The 19,245-nt window shown below is 42.6% G+C and overlaps 1 protein-coding gene across 7 annotated transcripts in view; it reads left to right on the forward strand.

Annotated features, from left to right (window-relative positions):
• ZBTB46 (zinc finger and BTB domain containing 46) overlaps positions 1–19,245 on the forward strand; it is a 53,069-nt gene that overhangs the window by 17,071 nt on the left and 16,753 nt on the right. For all 7 annotated transcript variants that reach the window (XM_032704914.1, XM_032704915.1, XM_032704913.1 and 4 more), the window contains one exon: positions 13,828–14,109. In XM_032704914.1, the coding sequence (XP_032560805.1) occupies positions 13,828–14,109 (282 nt within the window). The remainder of the gene's footprint in view (positions 1–13,827; positions 14,110–19,245) is intronic.

Below are 19,245 nucleotides of genomic sequence, written 5' to 3' on the forward strand. Positions count from 1 at the left end.
ATATTCTGGAGTTTAAATGTGGTTTTCATTGAACGGGTAACTCTCTGCAAATGTCTTGAGATTTATTGTGTTTTATGGTTATCTGCTGCAGCAAGCTTGCATGTAATTATTCTAATTAGCTGATGATAAAATCTAAACAACGTCAGTTAGAAGAAAAATGCAAGATAATTTAGGATAACAGTGATTTATGATGAATCTTGTTTTTATAATGCATGCATTTTAGGCTTGTTTTAAGACTCAGCCTGGATTGCCTGGTGTGCTGTTCCCATGCAACTGTTTTTCATTTTTCATGGCATCCCATAAAAACAACTCAATCACTTGTACTGTCTGAGGGGTGTGGGCTTGGGACAGTACCTGGAATGAACCAGACATGGAGTGACTGCAGAAACAGAACTGCAGCTCTGATCCTCCTGGAAAACTGGTTACAGATTGGACATCTTTACTGAAAACAGTGCAAGATAGAACATACTGTATTACTGGAAGCTGAATGAAGCATAGATTATTTAATTCCTAATTGTTAAGGAATTAAGTTGCAGTGGCTGTTTGCAGATGAGAGGAAGATGGCTCAGGGGCTTGACTCAGCACAGTGCTGAGGCAGCACGTCAGCAGGCACATCCAATTATTTGTTCCAAATCTTGTCTTAAATGCGGTTTCCAATAAAAGAGGTGGTTCCAGTGGTGGGAAGGGGGAAGCTGAGTGATAGTGGTTGGGGGAAGATGTCAATATTCCACTAGTGCTGGTAAAACAAAAGTTAAAAATGAATGGCAACACTTCTCTCTGTCCAAAACAAACAGGCACAGGGGCTGCTGCTCCAAGAGCAGTGTGTGCCAAGGGTCCATGAGGAACAAGGAGGATGTGTGGAGGCTGAGCTCTTGTGGGTTCCCCATATTGACCATCTGGAGAGATGAGTGGAAGTGAAGTTCTCCTTCCTGCCCTGCTGGAAAAGGAGCTTTCTCTGCACTGTGGGGCCTAAAACTGTGGGATGGGTGCGTGTGGGCTTAACAGCAGGGATTCTCTGTGAGCCCTGCGTGTGTCTTGGGTCAAATTGTCTTGTCTCTGGGGGATTTTTTGGTATAATTTCAAAGGATTCGAGATGCAAATGTTCAGTTTCAGTTAACCTTGGACACCTTGCCAGCAGCCTCTCGTGCACTTGTGTGGTGGATGTGTGGTTTGGGTGAAATCAGTTGGTCACTGAGGTGAGACTGCAGCTCTTTCAGTGTGAAGTGAGAGCACTCCTGCTCCCCCAAACCAGCCCGGTCTGGGGCCCTGCGAGCAGCAAAGTGTTCTGGTCTCACGTGATTATTTCCCATATCCAGCAGGTGGAAGCAACTTTCCTGCAAGCTGCTCCATCTCCCAAGTTGCCAAGCTACGGGGTTCAGCTTGGTGTGAGTTTTGGTGCCCCAGGCTCTTCCCTCTCCTGTTAGAATTCAGCAGTAGTGTAGGGGCGTTGCAAACTTGACTCCTAAACATGAAGAATAATTGATTTTCTTGTGTGCAAATGACACCGTGCAGACACTTTTAACAAATAATTGGGATGTGTTTAACTTTCAGCTTGAAGTTGTCTTTGATTTAGTCGTGTCAGGTTTCATTCTTTAAAACACACTTCACAGTCTAGGGCTCTTTTTCACCTCATTTATTTAGAAGTGTCCCATTGTTCACAGCTAAGATGAAAAGCTACTCATTTGCTGAGGAAATGGGTGTTGAATGTTCTTTCATAAGTAACTAAGAGGAAAGAAAGTTACCTAGAACTCTTTGTTCCTTGAGGCTCCTTCACTTTTCTGATCTAATCAGTTATTTTAAGATGCTGGTTGCTAAGGCTGAAAGCCCTCGTTGTGGGATAATTTGGGTACCGTTTGTGAATGCCTCTGTGCTGGAGGACTAACACAGACCCTCTGGCAATGCAGAAGTTGATTTAGGAGGATCCAGCTTCAAAGTTGAGCCTTCCCAAAATTGAGCAAGGTACTCATTTGGTCTTGGTTGCAAACAGCATTGCATTTCAGCAACATTTTGGAAGGGGAATCTTGCAAGTAACCATTGCATCACCCTTTGATTATTTGGGGCAGTATACTTCACAGACTGAAAATGCTGCTCCTGCTCCTGTATTACACAGGATTACTTCATTCCAGTTGTATTACAAAGAAGCACATTGCAGTCATTGAAACTGCTTTTCAAACAGCTCACAGCTCATTCACACTCAGCAGTGGTGCTTCTTTCAGTGGGAAATGTTCTTATCAATGCAGGCAGGTGTACTAAAGTGTCTCAGATATTTAAGCAGACTGTATTTAATTACTAATCAATGAGGTCTGAAAAAGACAAAGATTTTTTTTAAATTGAAAGGGTAAAAAAATTCCTTGTGAATCAGTTGATTCTTTCCCAGATGCTGGTGAGTGGGGTGCTGCTGAGAGTCTTTGAATTTTACAGCATTACAGATGAAAATAAAAAGGAGTGTCTGGAGTAATCGTATTAATGGTAATCAAACATCATGGAAATAGCAAGAAATTGTTCATATATGCCATGAAGAGTCTTCTTCATCCAAGAAAGGATGATTAAATAGGATTTGCAAAAGACTGCAAACGAAGTTGAGGTGCTGGATTGAGACTGTGACTCAGCTCACAGTTTCCCAGGGTGGTGTCAGTCAAGCACAAAGCTTCATGAGGACCATCTTTTCATGCTAATTTCAATTTATTAGTTTGGATTGTCTGTTTAGCATCAAACACATAGGGTTTTCTCTTTCTCATCCTGTTTGGGTTGTTCAGGATGTCAGCCTGTCATTCCTTGTATGAAACATTCATATGTATGTTTTCCTCACCAAGCCACATAGCAAAATGTTGCTGGATTTGCTTCTTCATGTAATGGAAAACTGTCACTTGGAGGGTGTCTTTTGAAGAATTTATTGATGGCTTTATTAATGTGTTAGTTCAAGCATAGTAATTATGATTCAGGAATTTTATTTCTGAGGAAATACTCCCACGCATCTTCTGATTGTTTGCACCCAAAAGCTGCAAGTGGATTTCTGTGTGCCAGTTGACTGTGAAATGAAGCTAATTATTTTAAAACTAGAAAAGTCCTTTTTAAAGACTCTGCACTTTGGGAACTCTTTGCCTTCATTTGGTTACATGCAGTGGAATTTCTGTATTCTGTAAGAGGAGCTTCAGGACTTGATTAAGCCCAGAGCAGTGACCTCTGTGAGAAGGACGGGCAGGACTGCGTTGTGTCCTCCTGACTTTGCAGAGTTCACAGTCCCTTTAACATTTTCCCTCTCAAAATCTTTAATTATGCACAAGTTTCCTCCCTCCTGGTGAGGAGACCTTGGAGTTCCTCATTTTCCAATGACACACATGTGATGGCAGTGCCTGCTGCAGGGAGCTGTGGTGGCAGCTCCCCGGGAAGCCTGGAGGCAGCTGCTGTCGTCAGCCTTTCCCCAGCCCTTTTCCTGTCTTGGTTTCTAGAGAGCAAATTATGATTACAGGAGCTGTTGGTGAGCACAGATGCTTAACAGTTGGATCATATAGTGAGCTTACATTGCAGAAGGCTTCAGAGGAAGGCAAGAAAGCCCATTCTAGATGAACTCCCAACTGTTTTGTGCAGGTGAGGTCTCTGGACCTGTCTGAGTGCAGGCAGGTGAATGATTTTATTCTTGAAAAAAAAGTCTTTTTCTCATCAAGGTACCAAGGCTTCCTGTAACTCTGTCCCTCTGTCAATGCAGATCTTTCAATAATTTTCAAATTATTATTAATAATTCCATTGAAAATTCCATTGTTTCTGTTGTGATATTTGGCAAACCTATCAGTCCAAGTAGAAGAATACAGATTCTGCAAAATGAGAAAAGGAGGGGGGGGAAATGAGTGTGGTGTTTGTACTCAAGATCCAGGTTTTCAAGGAACTCTTAAAGATTTTTGTTCTGTTTTATGAGACAGAAACAAATGTATTGAAGGAGGTGTTAAGGAAACTCTTGGAAGCATGTGGTGTTGAAATGATCCATGCGGTGTGGGAGCCAGAAAACTCCCTGGGACAGAATACAGTCAGTTGTTCTCCCTTTAAATGGACTTTGCTTTGAAGAGATGCAGTGTCCAATCCACCTACCATGGTCTGAGTCCTGGTTGCAGTATGAAAAGTTCGGGTTGGAGTGTTTGTCACAGCCGTGACCGAAAACTGGAATGGTTAAAATTTCAGTTGTCAGATAAATATCTGATGTCCTAAACTGATACAGGCTCGAAATTTTAATGGTTTCCCACTGTTAGTTTGTTACTTAGATCATAACTCAGTGTATTCTGTGATTCTTTCATGCCTCATTTTGGAAAGATCACTTTTTAAGGAGGATAGGCGTTTTGGATCAAAGCATTCAGCTTATTGGAAAGGTGTTGGGAGTATTTTTGAGGGTAGGTAATAGTAAAGTTCAAATTGCCTGCCACTTGGAAAATTAAGTTCATTACTGCATTTTCCCCCCTTCTTTTCATGAAGTTGCATTTATGGTGCAAGGTATTAAAATTTCCTTTGCTACAAGAGGGTTTTAATGATGTTTTTCTTGGGGAGATACTTCAATGCCATAAGCAGTGGTGGTCAGCGATGCCAGCCTTGCTTTCTCAGCCAGACCTGGAGGGGTTACAGCTTTGTGCTTTAATGCCACCCCCTGAATTCTTTCTTAGCCCCAAATCGGCTTAGCCTGCATTCCTTGGGCTTATGGAGCTGCCCAGGTTTCTGGACCCTCCTTGGAACTCTTGGTGTGCACGAAGCACCAGTGCACTGTGTGGAGGTGGCTGTGAGCTGCATCAAAATGCAAAACCAAGCAAAAAAACCCCACCCCGAGCCCCACTGACCTCTGTGACCATATGGTGAATTATGCAGAGGGTGCTCAGTGAATAATTCAGGTTCTCTGTATCGCCACAGTTACAAGCTAACGAAATTATTAGGATACAATCTGTGTGGGAGTGACTTTGGAGTTTCTGTTATTGAAGGGTTAGGTCAGGTTATTTTCAAGTTTGGAAACTAAAATCATCCCTTTAAACCCAGACACTCACTCCCTGGCTACACCCTGGCTTTAAAATGGTTCCACCCTAAACCAGCTTTAGCTCAAAGCTCAGTGTCTGTTTCCTTTCCCCACCCTACATTCCTTTTTCCCCAGGCTCCCAAACCCTCCTCCTCCTCTTCCTCCTCCCCGTGGTAGCAGCCCTGATTCTGCTAATCTGCTTTAACTCCAGAGATCAGAGGCATTTTCCCTCTCTTGAGTGCCCTTCTCATTGTTTTATTTGTTCCTTGTGCCAAGGTTACACTGGGCTCATCTTAAGAGATCTCAACTTTTCAAAAACCGTTTCCCCCTCCTTTTTTTTTTTTTTGTTTCTTCACTGAAATTACAAGTGAGAAATCAAGAAGCTTTCAGTATTTTAACATAAATCCTACTCCTCCTTTGCAATCAGCACTGTTCAGGACTTTAACTTCCCTGTTTGCAGTGGTTTTGCATTAAAACATGGTAGGAGTTAATTCTTTAGATGCAGTGATAGGAATCAAACCCAAACTTTGCTGTACTGGTCTCAGATTGATTTATTTTATATTTCTTTTTTAAAAAAAAAAAAAAAATTCTTACAGGCACTGTTTCAAAAGGTAAATATTTGTTCTGAGGGTTTTTAGAATTTATAACTCAGCATTGTCATATCATGAGTGTTCATATTTAATGTGGTACTTGAATGTTTCATTTCTGTCCCTTCACGTTTGTGTCTGTTCCTGTGCTGATGAGCAGCAAGAGGTTCCCTCTGTCCTGAGGAGCACAGGGAACAGTGTCAGTCCTTTAACTGCTTGAGTTATGAGACTTGGAAAAAGATGTTAAGCTTGCAGTCCACCTTAGTATTTTTAAAGTGATAGTCTCAAGTTACTGTACAATTCTCTGCGTATTTTAGGGAAACAAAAGTGGCTTAAGGTATTTCTGCACTGCCCAGTCATTCCTGCTCCTTCAAAGACACTTTATTCCATTTTAGAATAGTTTCAGAAAGAATAAAATCATCCAGTTTAACAATTTCTCTCTTTTATTTGGATTTAGGAGTTCTGTTTTATCTTGGTTTAGGAAGATAAGTAGCCGAGCAGGTTTTCTCTGTAGCCTCACAAACAGTTGAGTTGAGGTCATTAACAGGCAGTGGGGGAGCAGCAAAAAGCAGCAGGATTGGGGCAGGAGATCCTTTTGCTAACACAGACCATGGAAAAGTATCTGCAGAACTTTGTTTCAATGGTAGAAAAACAAATATTATGGGAAAGAGTTGAAAATTGATTATTTTTTTCCAGAGTTCTGGAGGGAATTTTCCTGTTATTTGTATACTGGTTACTGTTTTGAGGAAGACAAAGATGGAGATACATTTGTGCTTTTGGAATACACTGCAGAAGTAGCAACATAGAACCAGGTGGTATTTGTGTAGAACAAGCCTGATTTATTTTAGCAACGTTATTGTCGAGGTGTTGAGGAGAATATTTCTGTTGGCAAAACACAGATAGTGAACATCCTGTGGCTGTAGGCTTGAAAATTGTATTGAAGCCTCTGTGCTCCTCCTGAGCCTTCCAGAAACAGGAACAGCATTGGAAACTGAGAGTTTCATACAGGATGGGGTTTTTCAGAACCCAGATCCTGACAGTCCCAGATCACCCTGCTTTGAGTCATGATGGAGAAGCTGTAGTAGGACTCAAATCTGGAAGAAGAGCCTGAAGGAGACAGTGTTTTTGGTTCCATAAGGATTCACTTAAGATATCTTGCAGTCTTTAACATAAAGGCAGTTTTTAACAATCGTATATGTTGTGGTTAAATGTCTATATTGGCTTGATAGTCTCCTGCACTAGGAAATTGGAACTTATTTTGAATGCTGTGCACATTTATTATATCCACATGTCTACTGTTTTGTTTGTAAAACAGTGCAAATCAAACCCAATATAACTCATGGCATCACTTTCCCGTGTAAATATTGCAATGAGTGAGAACACTGGGGTTTGTTTAACAAACAGTAAGTTGTGAAACACTTTTGAGGGACTTCTGTTAGAAAGGACGAGGTATCTGAAACACAAGCTTCAAGGATATTTTTAGCAGCTGGTAAAAGATCGTCATTTTTCTGTGTGCTCCTTTTTTTTTTCAGTCACAAGAAAAAAATCACTATGAAATGAAAGCTCTTTTTCTTTTCTTTTTTTCCTGAGACTTTAAAAATTAATTGTCTTTTGTACAGAAGGAGATCGAGCAGAATCTTTCTAAACTTATGCAAGAAACATCATCCCTGGAATTCTAGATGAAATCTGCTGTCGGGCAGATGCTTGACACAAATAGGCAGAAGAACCTCAGAAAATTAAGTTTTTGATTTCACCTGCGTTTTTTCCAAAAGAGTTCGGCTCGGGTCACAATTTGACTGCGTCCTTGAAACAAAAGCTGAGTTTAAGTGGCTCCCACTTTCCTTTGGTGCTTAATTGCACCCCCACGCCCTCCTGCAGTTGTTCCGGTGAAAATGTCTGTGCACCCATGTAGAGAACCAGATTGGGGAACTGATCTGGGTTTAAAAATAGCTTTTTTTAATAAATCAATTTATTTTTAACATATTAGTTCCTGTCTCGAGTTTACTTCACAGCTACACTTGTGGTCTTGGTACCACTGAAGGAGTAGCAGGGGAGGACGCAGGAATTTGGGGTGGGAGAAGTTGCTGACGTTGGAACCTCTTCCTGTCGCCCTTTCCACTTGTCGTGTTGTAAACAGAAAAAAATTACATTTGCCATCGCACTAAAAATTATCCAGCTGTGTACAGGAGATCCTAAACATCTGCCCCAGAAAGTGGGATGCCTGCATCCATGACAGGCTGCTTCCAGGGCTGATGCTGTTGACTTTGTTCACTAAGTGGTGGGATGTTGTGAACCCTCGGCAAGTCATTGGATGGCACCAGGCTGGGAGGGATGAGTTGCTGGAAGCCAGTGGTGCCAGGCACAGCATGAATTCCACCAAGGCAAGTGAGAAGTCCTGCGTGTGGGACAGAAAAACCCTGTGCAGCAGTTTGGGTTGGCAGCCAAGGGGAGAGAAAGCAGCTTTGCAGAAAATCTTTTGGTGAGTAAGGAGCTGAAGAGGGGCCTGTGTGCCCTTGCAGCAGTGAAAGCTGGCTGCCTGCCTTAGGAAGAGCATCTGGAGGACAGGATCCAGTTTGGGGATCTCCAGGCCAAGAAGGACTTTGACAGTCCCAGCCATCAAGATGATGTGTATGAGGAGAGGCTGAAATGGTTTGATTTAACCCTGGAGAAGAGGAGGGAGGTAGATGGATTGCCCAGAGCCAGACTCATCTGAGAATCTGGATGGAGAAAGGATGAGAAGTAATGGACACAAGTTACAGGAAGGGAGATTCTCATGGGATGAAAGGAGGAAATTCCTGACAGAGTGGTCAAATGGTGGAGCTGTGGAGCAGCTGTGCTCTCTCTCCCCTGCAGATATTCTTGACTGGGCTGTACAAGCGGCTGAGCATCAGTATCTAGCTCCAAAAGTAGCCCTGAAGTCACTTTCAACCTGATTTATTCTGCAATTCTTAGATGACTCCAGGTAACAGAGCAGTGAAGCTGTCCCAGGTCAGAGTGAATTTTCTCTTGCTGTCTGATGGTGACACCACTCCAGATGTAATTCCAATTGCTGGTGCTTCCAGACTGTACTTTCCCTGGTGCTTGCTTTGCTGTGGCTGACAGCAGGACTCCTGTACCCAGAAGCGTCTTCCCTTCAGTTCACCTTTCCACCCTAACTGTTGTAAAGAGAGAACATTCTCACCACCTTTAGGGTCAGCTGTGGGGTTGTATGTGCTTTGTTCTTAGAGGTGGTGAAAAGAAAACAAGCAATATGACTTGTTTCATGTTTGCCTGGGGGAGGGAAAGTATTTGGTGGACTTGGCTGGGAGTTCCACTGTTTGTGACTGTCAATGTGCTTTATAAGCAAGAGTAGGATATAAGATTATCCAATGTTTCTTTAATTAGCTCCAGATAGTTGTGGGATCTTGCTGTCACCCCTGGATTTGGCAAGTGTCCACAAAACACAGGCAGCCAGAGGCTTTGGCTGGGTTTAGCTGATGGTGATACTGGTACTGGGTTGAAAGGATGCGGGTGAGACCAGCAGGACTCTGGCACCTAAAGGCTTAAAAATTCTGCCAAAATGGATCCTGCAGGTTGGGTGAGCTGTGGGAAAGGGTAAGGGGTGTTTTGTGGCAGGAGGTGGCTTGAATTGCCATTGTCTTTGGAGGCTGTGAGACTTGGAGAGGGTTTACTCCAGGTGCTGAGCAGGGATAACCTCTGGTTCAGAAAGGTGTGCTGGGGAGTGTCGAACAGCGCTGAATTCCAGGAGCGTTGAGGGATTGGAAGGGCTCCTCAGAGATTCCTGAAGTTTGCCAGGGTGGTGGAGAAACACAGAAACCGGGTTAAAGCTCTGTAAATGATGAGTGGGGGACAGCTGCCCTCCTTTGAAGGACTGCCCTGTTCATGGCTGGCGTCACCTCCATCGCACGGCCTCGGCATCCCGGAGACTCGGAAAACCAAGGGATGAACGTCACTGCTTTGTGTTCCTGCCAAACAGAACTGGGCTTTGAAGAGATGACAGACTCCTTGGATCTCCTCTTACCTCGAGACTCTGATGAAACAAGCAGTATTGCAGAAGATGGACCTGGCAAAACGTTGCCTTTAGTTCTTAGGGAAAAAGCTTGTTTCTGCTTTGAATTTTTCCAGCAGCAGATGTAACCTTGTGTGGTTTTCCTTCACACCTTTCTCTGTTCTCATGGGTTTAGTCCTCCAGCTACAGATTTCTAGATGTTCAGCTGTCTGCATGAGAGATGAAAAGAGGAAAAATTATTAGAAAAAAAAGAATGATGAAAGAGAATAATAGCGTTGGGAGTCTGGGAAACCCCACTGGGGGTTTACTGAGAAGGTTAAAACACAGTACAAACAAGAAATAAATGGTGTGAGAGAAGCAGACACTGAGCAGGTAGTTTGGTAACAGATGAGTTTAAGCTGTAATGAGGAAAAACGACAGAAGCAGCGAAAAGAAATACAAGGAAAAAATCGTTTTCTGTATTAAAGTAATTAATTAGGGTAGTCAAATGGAGTCTTTAAAATAGAGAAACTTTTCCTTGCTGTTTCTGGAGTGGCATGTGTGCCTTGCTCAGTTGTTGGACTAGGTTTAATGCCTTTTTACTGTCAGTTTCCACCTAGATCTTGGAAAATAAATTATCACATTATCATATAATGTGGGTACTTTTAGTAGCTTCCATCACTTTTATATGTGCCACAGCCCTCTCCAAGGGGCTACCAGGTGTCTGTAGTGCTTGATTTTTTTTGACTAGCGCAGCTTGGTGTTCCCATAGCTGGGTTTGTGTGACAGGAGCTCGGTTTATGGGACTTTCAGGGCTTTTGCAGGAGCCTCCTTGGGTGTGTTGGGAATATTGTACTGCTCCCGCTGTCCTGGCACGAGTTTTGTTATGGATCTGTTAAAGCCTGCCTGGTCAGCGTGGTTGAGAAGCGTGTTTTGAGATCAGCTGGGATGTGTGACCTCTGTGAGAAGGTGCTCACAGTCAGGCCCCCTGTATCCCTGTTACATGAGGCTTTCATGAGTAAGGACTTTACCAGTTAAACATCGCTTTCAGAGTTTCAGGGCTGCGTGGGAATACTGTTGCCAGAATTGTCAAAAAGTAGACCCTGTGTTTTATGCAAAACCAAACCCCAATAATAATAAAATATGCTTTCCAGTCACCAACTAAGAAAGCTTTTCTAAAGCTTCTGTGTTTGGAAAGCAGGCTGGTGTAATAGAATAACTGCGAAATAATGATTCGCTAAAGAGACTAATGAGCTCAGTTTTCCGAGCAGGATTAATCCCGTGTTTAGCTCGGGATTTCCAGCGCGCGGAACCCGGATCTCTGCAGTCACAGGGGCTGTCCCAGCGCTGTGAAAAATGAGATGTGGAGGGCTTGGATGGAGCTCTCGGGCGGCCGCGGGACCCGTGGCAGTGAATAATTGCAGAATAGGAGCTCATTGACTAAAGCCTGGTTTACGTGGGGCTGGAGCTGTAGTAAACAGTTTAGATTACTGGGAAGTGACGGATGCTTTCGATTCATGTAATTCTTTGGCTAAATCTTTTTAAAAGGAGCTGCATTCTAGAGAAAAGAGAAGTGGTTTTGGAGGCGCCGTGGAGAGGAACTTGGTGCATTTTTTTGGGTTTTGGTGTGCCGGGAGTATTTTAGTACTTGTGTGACTAAGTGGGTATTTATTTTGCCTTAATGTGTATTTGATTATATTACATCAGCTATAAATACTGGAAGCTCTGAAGCATCTATTTCACTGTCTGTCTCTAATCTTGGCTTTTGAGGAACATTTAATGTCTTGTTGTGGTTACAATTAATCTGCGTGTGTTTTAGCAATTAGTGTTTATGTGCAGCAGCGGATTCTGGCAACTGTCAATCAGCAGCTGTAACAGGCTCTGAGAAAGGATGGCAGAAAACACAAGGTGCTTTCCTGCCTGCCTGGTTATTTGGGAACACAGTTTTGTGGACAAACACCCTTTCTGGCTCGAGTTATGCACTGTGATTCCCCATGTAGACAGTGAGGACCAGAGGAATTGTGGTATTATCATGGCTTTGATGTGCTGAAGCTCTCTGTTACCTTCCCAGTTTAATGGGCTAAAGTTTAATTTACTTTCTTCACCACCTTTTCCAACAGCTGCTGGTTCTTAATGTCTTGTAACTTCCCTTTATGTGGACATGCTGGTTTGTTTTAAAAAACCCTTAATTATCGTCTAGAATAATATCTATCCCTGTGAGCCATTAACAGAGGGGTGACAAAATACATAAAAAATTTGAATTCTTCTTGGCTAAGATTTAATAAAGCTGATAATATGATACTGTACAGGCAAAACACAGATGGAGGGGGGAAAATGGTTTGTTTTAAACAGAGAGCATCTCTGATAGTTCACATTTATGAACTGCCTGCTGTGTTGGTAGCCCCCAGTCGTGAGTATTCCCTACGTCTCCGGGGCGTGGGAGCACTCTGCCTATGATTGCTTTTTCCTTATTATTTGCTTTGAGGCTGTTTGTTTTTTGCAAGAAGTGAAAAAACTTAAGAGTAAGAGGTATTGGCAGAACAGTGCAGCTTAGTAAAGCCAATCTGGATGTGTTGTGGAATCTGACATGCCCTGGGCTGGGACTGGGAAGTCCACTGGCTGCTCCTGGCTCTGCGGGCTGGACACCTCGAGCAAGTCACTGAGCCTTTCTCTGGCAGCCACCACCTGTAAAATGGAGATAAAAATAATGATATTCCTTCAGCTGTTTTCCAGGCTCCAGGAGGTGGGCACGGTACCAGTGTCCTCATTAGCATTTTTTAATAAGGCTCTGCAGATTAATGCCTTGCCCTGGATTGAAGTTGCGGAAGCCGAGTGCTGGTGTGTCACACTCTGCCTCCTCCCCTCTCCTGGGCTCTGCTGCCCTGAAACCTGGGCAGGGGTAAGTTTATTGCAGTGCTGTGTGTGGACAACACCTGAATTCCTTGCCCTGAGGAGCACAGGGTGGATCTGTGTATTGATTTTGTACGTGTTGTCCCACTGCTTTGAGCTGTAATAGTTCCCTCTTGCTTTAAGTAGATTTAAATCTGTTTTAAACGAGGAGGCAATAAAATGTTCAGGATCCACAAAACAGCTTCCTTTTCCATCCGATTGCTCATTATCTGTGCCTTCTCTTTGGAGTTGGATTTATCCCCTCTACATCTTGATAGGAGAAATGCTACAAAGGCATAAGTTTGGGAGGCTTCGGCTCCCTTTGCCAGGTGCTCAGCTGGGTTTTGAGTGTGTCATCTGTGTTTGCTGCTGCAGATTGTGGAGTAGGTAATTGCAGTTTGGTTTATGCACTTTATAAACGGGCTAACAGCCCTTTTTGTACATCATTTTTGTTGTTTCATGTGAAGAATAGAGAGGAGTCTTTGCATAAAAATACATAAATTATTTAAGATTATGAGAGAGTCAAAGTTCAAACAAAAGAGAATCTTCAGTTAGACCTCCCAAGAAATACAAAAATAAACTGTGCTTTCACAGGGAGGAATTTACCTTATCATAGCTTTTTTGGTTTTGTTTGGGTTCAGTAATTGATATTTTTATTAATAATTCATTACATTTTCACACAGTTTCTTTGTAGCTACCTGTTGTTGTGAAGTGGCTGATGTGTATCTTTGGGGGTTTTTAACTGTATCAGTTCTGTATAAAACCCACTCTCTGATAGATGCTGGGAACCACTGATTGCTGTGTGTTTTCTAGATAAGTGACCCCAAGGGATTTATACTACTTAGGAGCCCACTATTAGAGGCTGTCTATTACTGGATTTTTCTAAATCTTCATCACAGGGAAGAAATGAAAGAATGAAAATTTGAACTACTGGAGTAAAATTAGGAAGAAAATAGAGCTTAAACCTTTGAATGTAATTTCACTACTAGCAGATTACCTTGAAATCTTAATTTTAATCAAGTACTGGTTGTGAAGGAGGCAATACCTTTCTCCCTCCCTCTGCTTTGCCTTCAGAGTGTGTGGTGCTGTGGTTAAGCCCAGTTGGTGGGGTAGGAGTGAAGGGAGCAGATGGGCACGGGCTGGAAGAACAGAACTCCCAGATTTGGAGGGAAGCACTTCTCACTGAGCCTTTGAATGGCCAAGTCTCAGCGACTTTGGGAGAAGAGGGATGAGAAACAACACTCTCATGTGAAAAACAAAGCCAAAATAAGCGTTGCTCCATTCCTGCTCCTGCTGTTTGTATCCCCGGTGGGGCAGGCGCGTGGTCCCGCAGCCGCGTGTTTTCCCGTGTCTCTGACATCTCTTCCATCCTGCAGGTGCTGAGGTGACAGGGACAGAGCCCAGCAGCTCTGACAGCAGGGGGGAGCGGCCGGACCCCTACTCCAACGTGGAGGAAGCTCTCCTGGGCGGGGAATCCAGCTACATCCACCAGCCCCTGACTCCGGAGAAGGAGGACGCGCTCCAGGCCGCCACAGTCGCCAACCTGCGCGCGGCTCTCATGAGTAAGAACAGTTTGCTGTCCCTGAAGGCCGACATGCTGGGCGAGGACAGCTCCCTGCTCTTCGAGTACCTACCCAAAGGCACCCACTCGCTCTCTCGTAAGTTGGTGTTCTTATATTTTTATTTTTGTTTCGTTTAAGGGAAATCTTTAGTGAGAAGACAACACAGGTCACCGCCTCGTTTCTTACTGCCGATATGTTTGTATCCAGTTTTTTTTTTTTCTGTAAAATTTGGAAACCTGTGTGTGATATTGATCCATGGAAGAAAATACTCAGTCTTGTAGCGGTTGTCCTCAAATTTCTGTTTCACTGCTTTGCAAAGTGGTACTTTGCAAACAAAATACAGAATGTTTGTGGTAAAGGAGTAGCTCCAAAGGTTTCGAATCCAAACTTGATCGATGTTGAACAGCTTTACTGTTGCTCCTGTGTCTGTGGAAACAGTTGGGGTGTTGCAGATTGCATGTTCTTTATTTCGAGCAGTTTAATTTTGGACCTGTAAGTAATGAGCAGCAATTGATTGTTTCGTTATACGTGCACATGGAAATGAATGTTTTTCTGCTGGTGATCTGTTGGAGACAGCTGATGTGAACCATTAGGTGTGGAGAGCTGATTTTTCAGCATACTCCTGTGTTTTCTTCATTGCAGTTTGATTCTCTAGTGCATAAAGAGAGAGAAATGATTAGTGCTGTATTTTAATAATACTCTCAGAAGGTGGGGATGTCATTTGTGCCACTGAATAGGACAAGCAGCAGCTTTGTGAGGACTACATGTAAATTTCCAGGAGAAAATGTTTATTTTCATCTGTGCTGAGAAAACTGACCAGTTAAAAAGAGTGAAAAGTTTACTTAATGTATCCATTATTCTGTTTTCCTTCAGTTTCCTCAATGGCAAAAGATAAATAACTTTAATGGTCACAGAATCAGAGAATGAATCAAAGAATCACAGAGTAGTTTGGGGTGGAAGGGACCTTGAAGACCATCTTATTCCACCCCCCTGCCATGGGCAGGCACACTTTCCACGTGACCAGGTTGCTCCAAGCTCTGTCCAAGTGGCCAACTGGTCACTGCAGTTGTAGGACAAGGTAGTGGCAGACTTAGTGTCTCCTTTCACTTCTCATGTCTAAACGGTGGTATTATTTTTTTAAAAAATGTTTCTAAAGAATCTCAAGTTTCTGTACCTTGTTTTGCAGCTCAAGTGTTTGTGGGGAGTGGCCGATGCCACGTTCTGGTTTCTCTCGCAGTAACTCACTTACTGAATGATCTCCAGTTAAACCAGATTTAGATGGTTCAGGCTGTGCTCCAGGGTTGGAAATCCCTCCATGGCAATGGAATAGCACAGATTCTGCCTCAGTTGAGTGGCTGGGTTTGCGTGCAGGGAGCAGGGTGCCCTCGGCTGGCACCGGGACAGGGCGAGCCTGGATCGATGGTGACCGCGGGTGATTGATGCACCGCGGGTTCCGATCCGTGACTCGTGACAGGTGGAATCAGCACTGTCATCTTCTGTCATGATAAACTGGAGTAATGATGGGGCTGCCCTCTATCCATCATCCTTCTCTTGGTTGGAGGATTTTAGGTTTTACTTAAAAATTGAAGCACCACTTGGCATAAAGACAAATGAGTATAAGGCAGTCATAAATCCGGGCTGGGAATTAGAGATTGCCCAACCAGCTGAGAAGTGAAACTTGGGGACAGTCATGGTGTAGGCAGAAGACCTACTAAAATAAACTAAAATAAAGCTGGATCCATTAGAAAAGGGGGTGGTTGATAGCTCACTGAGGGGTACCATGGCTCAGGAGGTCCTTCCAGCATGTATTTGAGGTCCCTACTCTCCAGTATTCTCACTGTTACTTGAATTTCACTCAGCTGAGCTTCAATTATCTCGTCTTTATGAAAGCAAAGTGAAATGCCCACGTCAAAAAGAAGGCTGCCCACTTGATCTGTAGCTCTCACACCAGTCGGGGATGTCGCTGTGGCCTGGTAAGAGGATTTTTACAGAAGCAGGGAGTTAAGGGACGTATTTTTCTTTCATCTTATTCAGATTCACAGGTATCAATTTATTTTAATCACTTGAAAAAGATCTTCTGATAAACGATTCACTTTTAAGTGGTCATTACTGAATACAATAGGGCATCAAGTCTAACGAGAATTTTCAGTGTATAAAATGACAGTGAGGTGAGTGGTAAGAAGATTGTGGAGATCTAAAAGCACAGTCTAGGCTGGTGCTGGCTTTGTAGATGTTTTTGACGTTTTTTCTTCAAAAACAATTTGAGGATGTTGAGTCATTTTAAGTCCTGGATTATATTAAAAAAAAAAAAAATAGATGAGGGAGGAGTAGGCCAGAACACAGTGAAAAAGATTGTATTTAACAAAACAACCAAACCCAGCAGTTTTCATCTATCTGATATGAAAAAGAAATGCAGTAATTTGCAGGATTATAAGTGATCAGTCTCTCCTGACTTTGAAAACTGTGAAGTGTTTTTTAATCTTGGCTGCTGTCACTGGATGTCTTTTTGTTCTCTTATGAAGCACTGCAGTACATAACTGGCTCAAGGAGCAGCATCCAGGTTTATTTTACTTTCTGGAGGAAAAAAGACTTAATGGAGGTGGACAGATGCAAAGAGGATAATAAAAATGTTTAAAACTTGGACAAGCCATTTCTAAAGGGGATATTACTCTCCAAGTCACTACATACATTAAAAGGTTTTATTTGTTCTTCTGAGTACTTCATGCTGTTGTAGAAGTTAGAGGACACCCAAGGTTTTCATTTTACCCCGTGTTCTTTTTTCCTGATTCACTGTATATGTCATGATCATATGAGGTATGAAGCTATTTGACATTCTGCTGGTGGAAAACGAAGCGCAGGATGCGTGTGGGGGTCTGTTGTATCACTGTTAACCAGTTCAAACTAATTTAAAATCAGTAGGAAAAATTTAAACATCTTGCCATTTCGGTGGCACCGTTGCCAGATAACCTGCAGCTGAAGGGCTCTGCGAGTTTGACGTTCACGATGTGTGATCAAGACTGACGTTGTTCATATGCTTGTCAGAAACCTGGAACATGCAGGTTTTGCAGGGAACAAAGTGCGTGTGAGTTACTCATGGGTAACGCCGACGTCACCTGGGGAGCTGCTGGCTATTGACCTGCATGGTTTGCTGCTGGGGGGGGGTCTTTCCGATGAGGCGTCGTGAGAAATTCAGTTTTCCTGGTCTTTTATGTGTTTTCTTGGTCTGTCTGTAAAAGCAGGTGGTGGTTCTGTGATTTCTGACCTCAGCGGAGCGTTTCTGGGGAGCTCCTTGGTTTAATAACGTGTGTCTTATTCCATTTATGAGCCTGAACTTTGGTAGCATTGTTCCACACGGTTACGTCACGTGGCCAGAAGTCTCAAAGGCTTTGGTCGAATGTTTCGAGCTGGTTTTTTACCAAGTATAATCAAGAGAATGGGAATTTTAATATTCATTAGAAAATGAGGTGGTTAGTTCACATCCTTGTTTTCTTATTAAGAAAAAAAAAAAAAAAAGAGAGAATTTTAAGACCGTGGGATGACTGGTTCCCTTAAAGGGCAACTTCCACGTTTCAGAATAGCACATTGCATGCTTTTTTATATGTCTAAGTTTGGCTTTTCCTGTTTACCCTTTTGCAACTGAAACTGTTTATAGAAGCAATTCCTATGAAGCTTCCAGTCCAAGTGATTACATGGTACACAGAGCCCTTTTCTTTTGGGCAAACCAACTAATAGGTTATTTTTAGTTAGTGGTTCATTGGAGCCAATAATTTATTCTTGCGCTGGATGTTAGGGAACACATTTTACACAGTGGTCAACTTTTCCCAAGAGGAAGTTAAAGGTATCCAGTTTGGCGTGGAATTTTTGTACATGGTAAACAAACATTTAGGGGAGAATGGATGCAATTTTAAATGAGATATAATAACTTTGCCTTTCACTTTTCTACAATAATTTGCTGTCCAGCTGTCAGAGAATGCTGCATTCATATAAATACTGCTAACCCCCTGCTTCATCCTCTGTATGAAGGAAAATGCTTTTGATTTCTGATTTAGGAAGCTAAAATACTTTTGATTAAAATTCATTTCTGCACAAATTTAGGAGGGAAAAGGGTTTCTCACAGCACTAGTCATAATGGGACAAAACACAAATCCAGGTGCTGTCTGGGTTCTTGTGTACAAAGTGTGGGTCATTGATATGGGTTTCTTTTCTTGTGTTACTTGCAGTTGTTGAAACCAAATAAATATTAATTATTGTTTGAAAACTCATCTTTGTATTTTTTTGTGTTGTACATCTTCGTGGCTCAGTTGGATGATAGTGTATTGTTTCTCTGTGCTCTATTTCACTGCTCACTCATGAGCTTTAACTTTTGCTTTAAGAAGTGCAGAGTTTCTTGGGAGCCTGTGGAACTCTGGAGAGGTGCTAAAAAAGAATTAATCAAGCCAGGCCCCACTGGCTTATCTTTACTGTGTGCTGAAGTACCATTAGTTAAAGGAAGTGCAAGCCAGAGATGCCTCTGGGGCAGTTTGAATCAGTTTGAGATGTTCAGGGAGGAAAAAAAAGGAATGTGTGGCTGTCTGAGCAGGAATTCTGCTATGGACTTGGAGAGAGCTGGATTCCTGGTAACGGTTTCTAACAAGAAATGCTGGTGAATTCCTGGTTTTTCTGATTTTTTTCCTATCTTCAATTTATGGGACTTTGCCATTTTGTTGTCCTACCCTTAAATTGCAACAGCAACAGATGAGGACCACCTGAGTGAAACTCTGGAGCATTGTTGTCCCAGCTGAATAGAGTTAACTAAGTTGTGAAAGATTTCAATCTGGGATCAAAGCAGAGGAAGGTAAATCAAACATCCAGCTTGTGGCACAAGAGCAGAATTTCCTTTGATAGCTGATAAAAAAAAGTAAGGTTTGGGATTGTTCACGTTTCTTGGTGTGGTTTCACTCGAGTGCTTTGTTGTCACCCAGATCACAGCGCTTTGTATTCAGACACAGTGTAAACTGTGACTTGTTATTTGTAGTCGCATTGGAGAGTGTGTTTTTTTGTATCCCTGAAGGTTTCGTGCTGGAAATGGAAAAGTCTTTAGGCCATAGAGTGCTTTAAATATGAATTTGTTTATTTTATACCGTATTTGCTTCTGGTTTTGCCTCCTTGCTTTTCAAAAAGAACCACCGGCTCAATATGTCATTCCAATATTCATTCAAGGCGTGTGCTAAAGTTTGTTTAACAATTTATAAT

Source organism: Chiroxiphia lanceolata, chromosome 17, assembly GCF_009829145.1.
Source record: "Chiroxiphia lanceolata isolate bChiLan1 chromosome 17, bChiLan1.pri, whole genome shotgun sequence".
Lineage (NCBI taxonomy): Eukaryota > Metazoa > Chordata > Aves > Passeriformes > Pipridae > Chiroxiphia > Chiroxiphia lanceolata.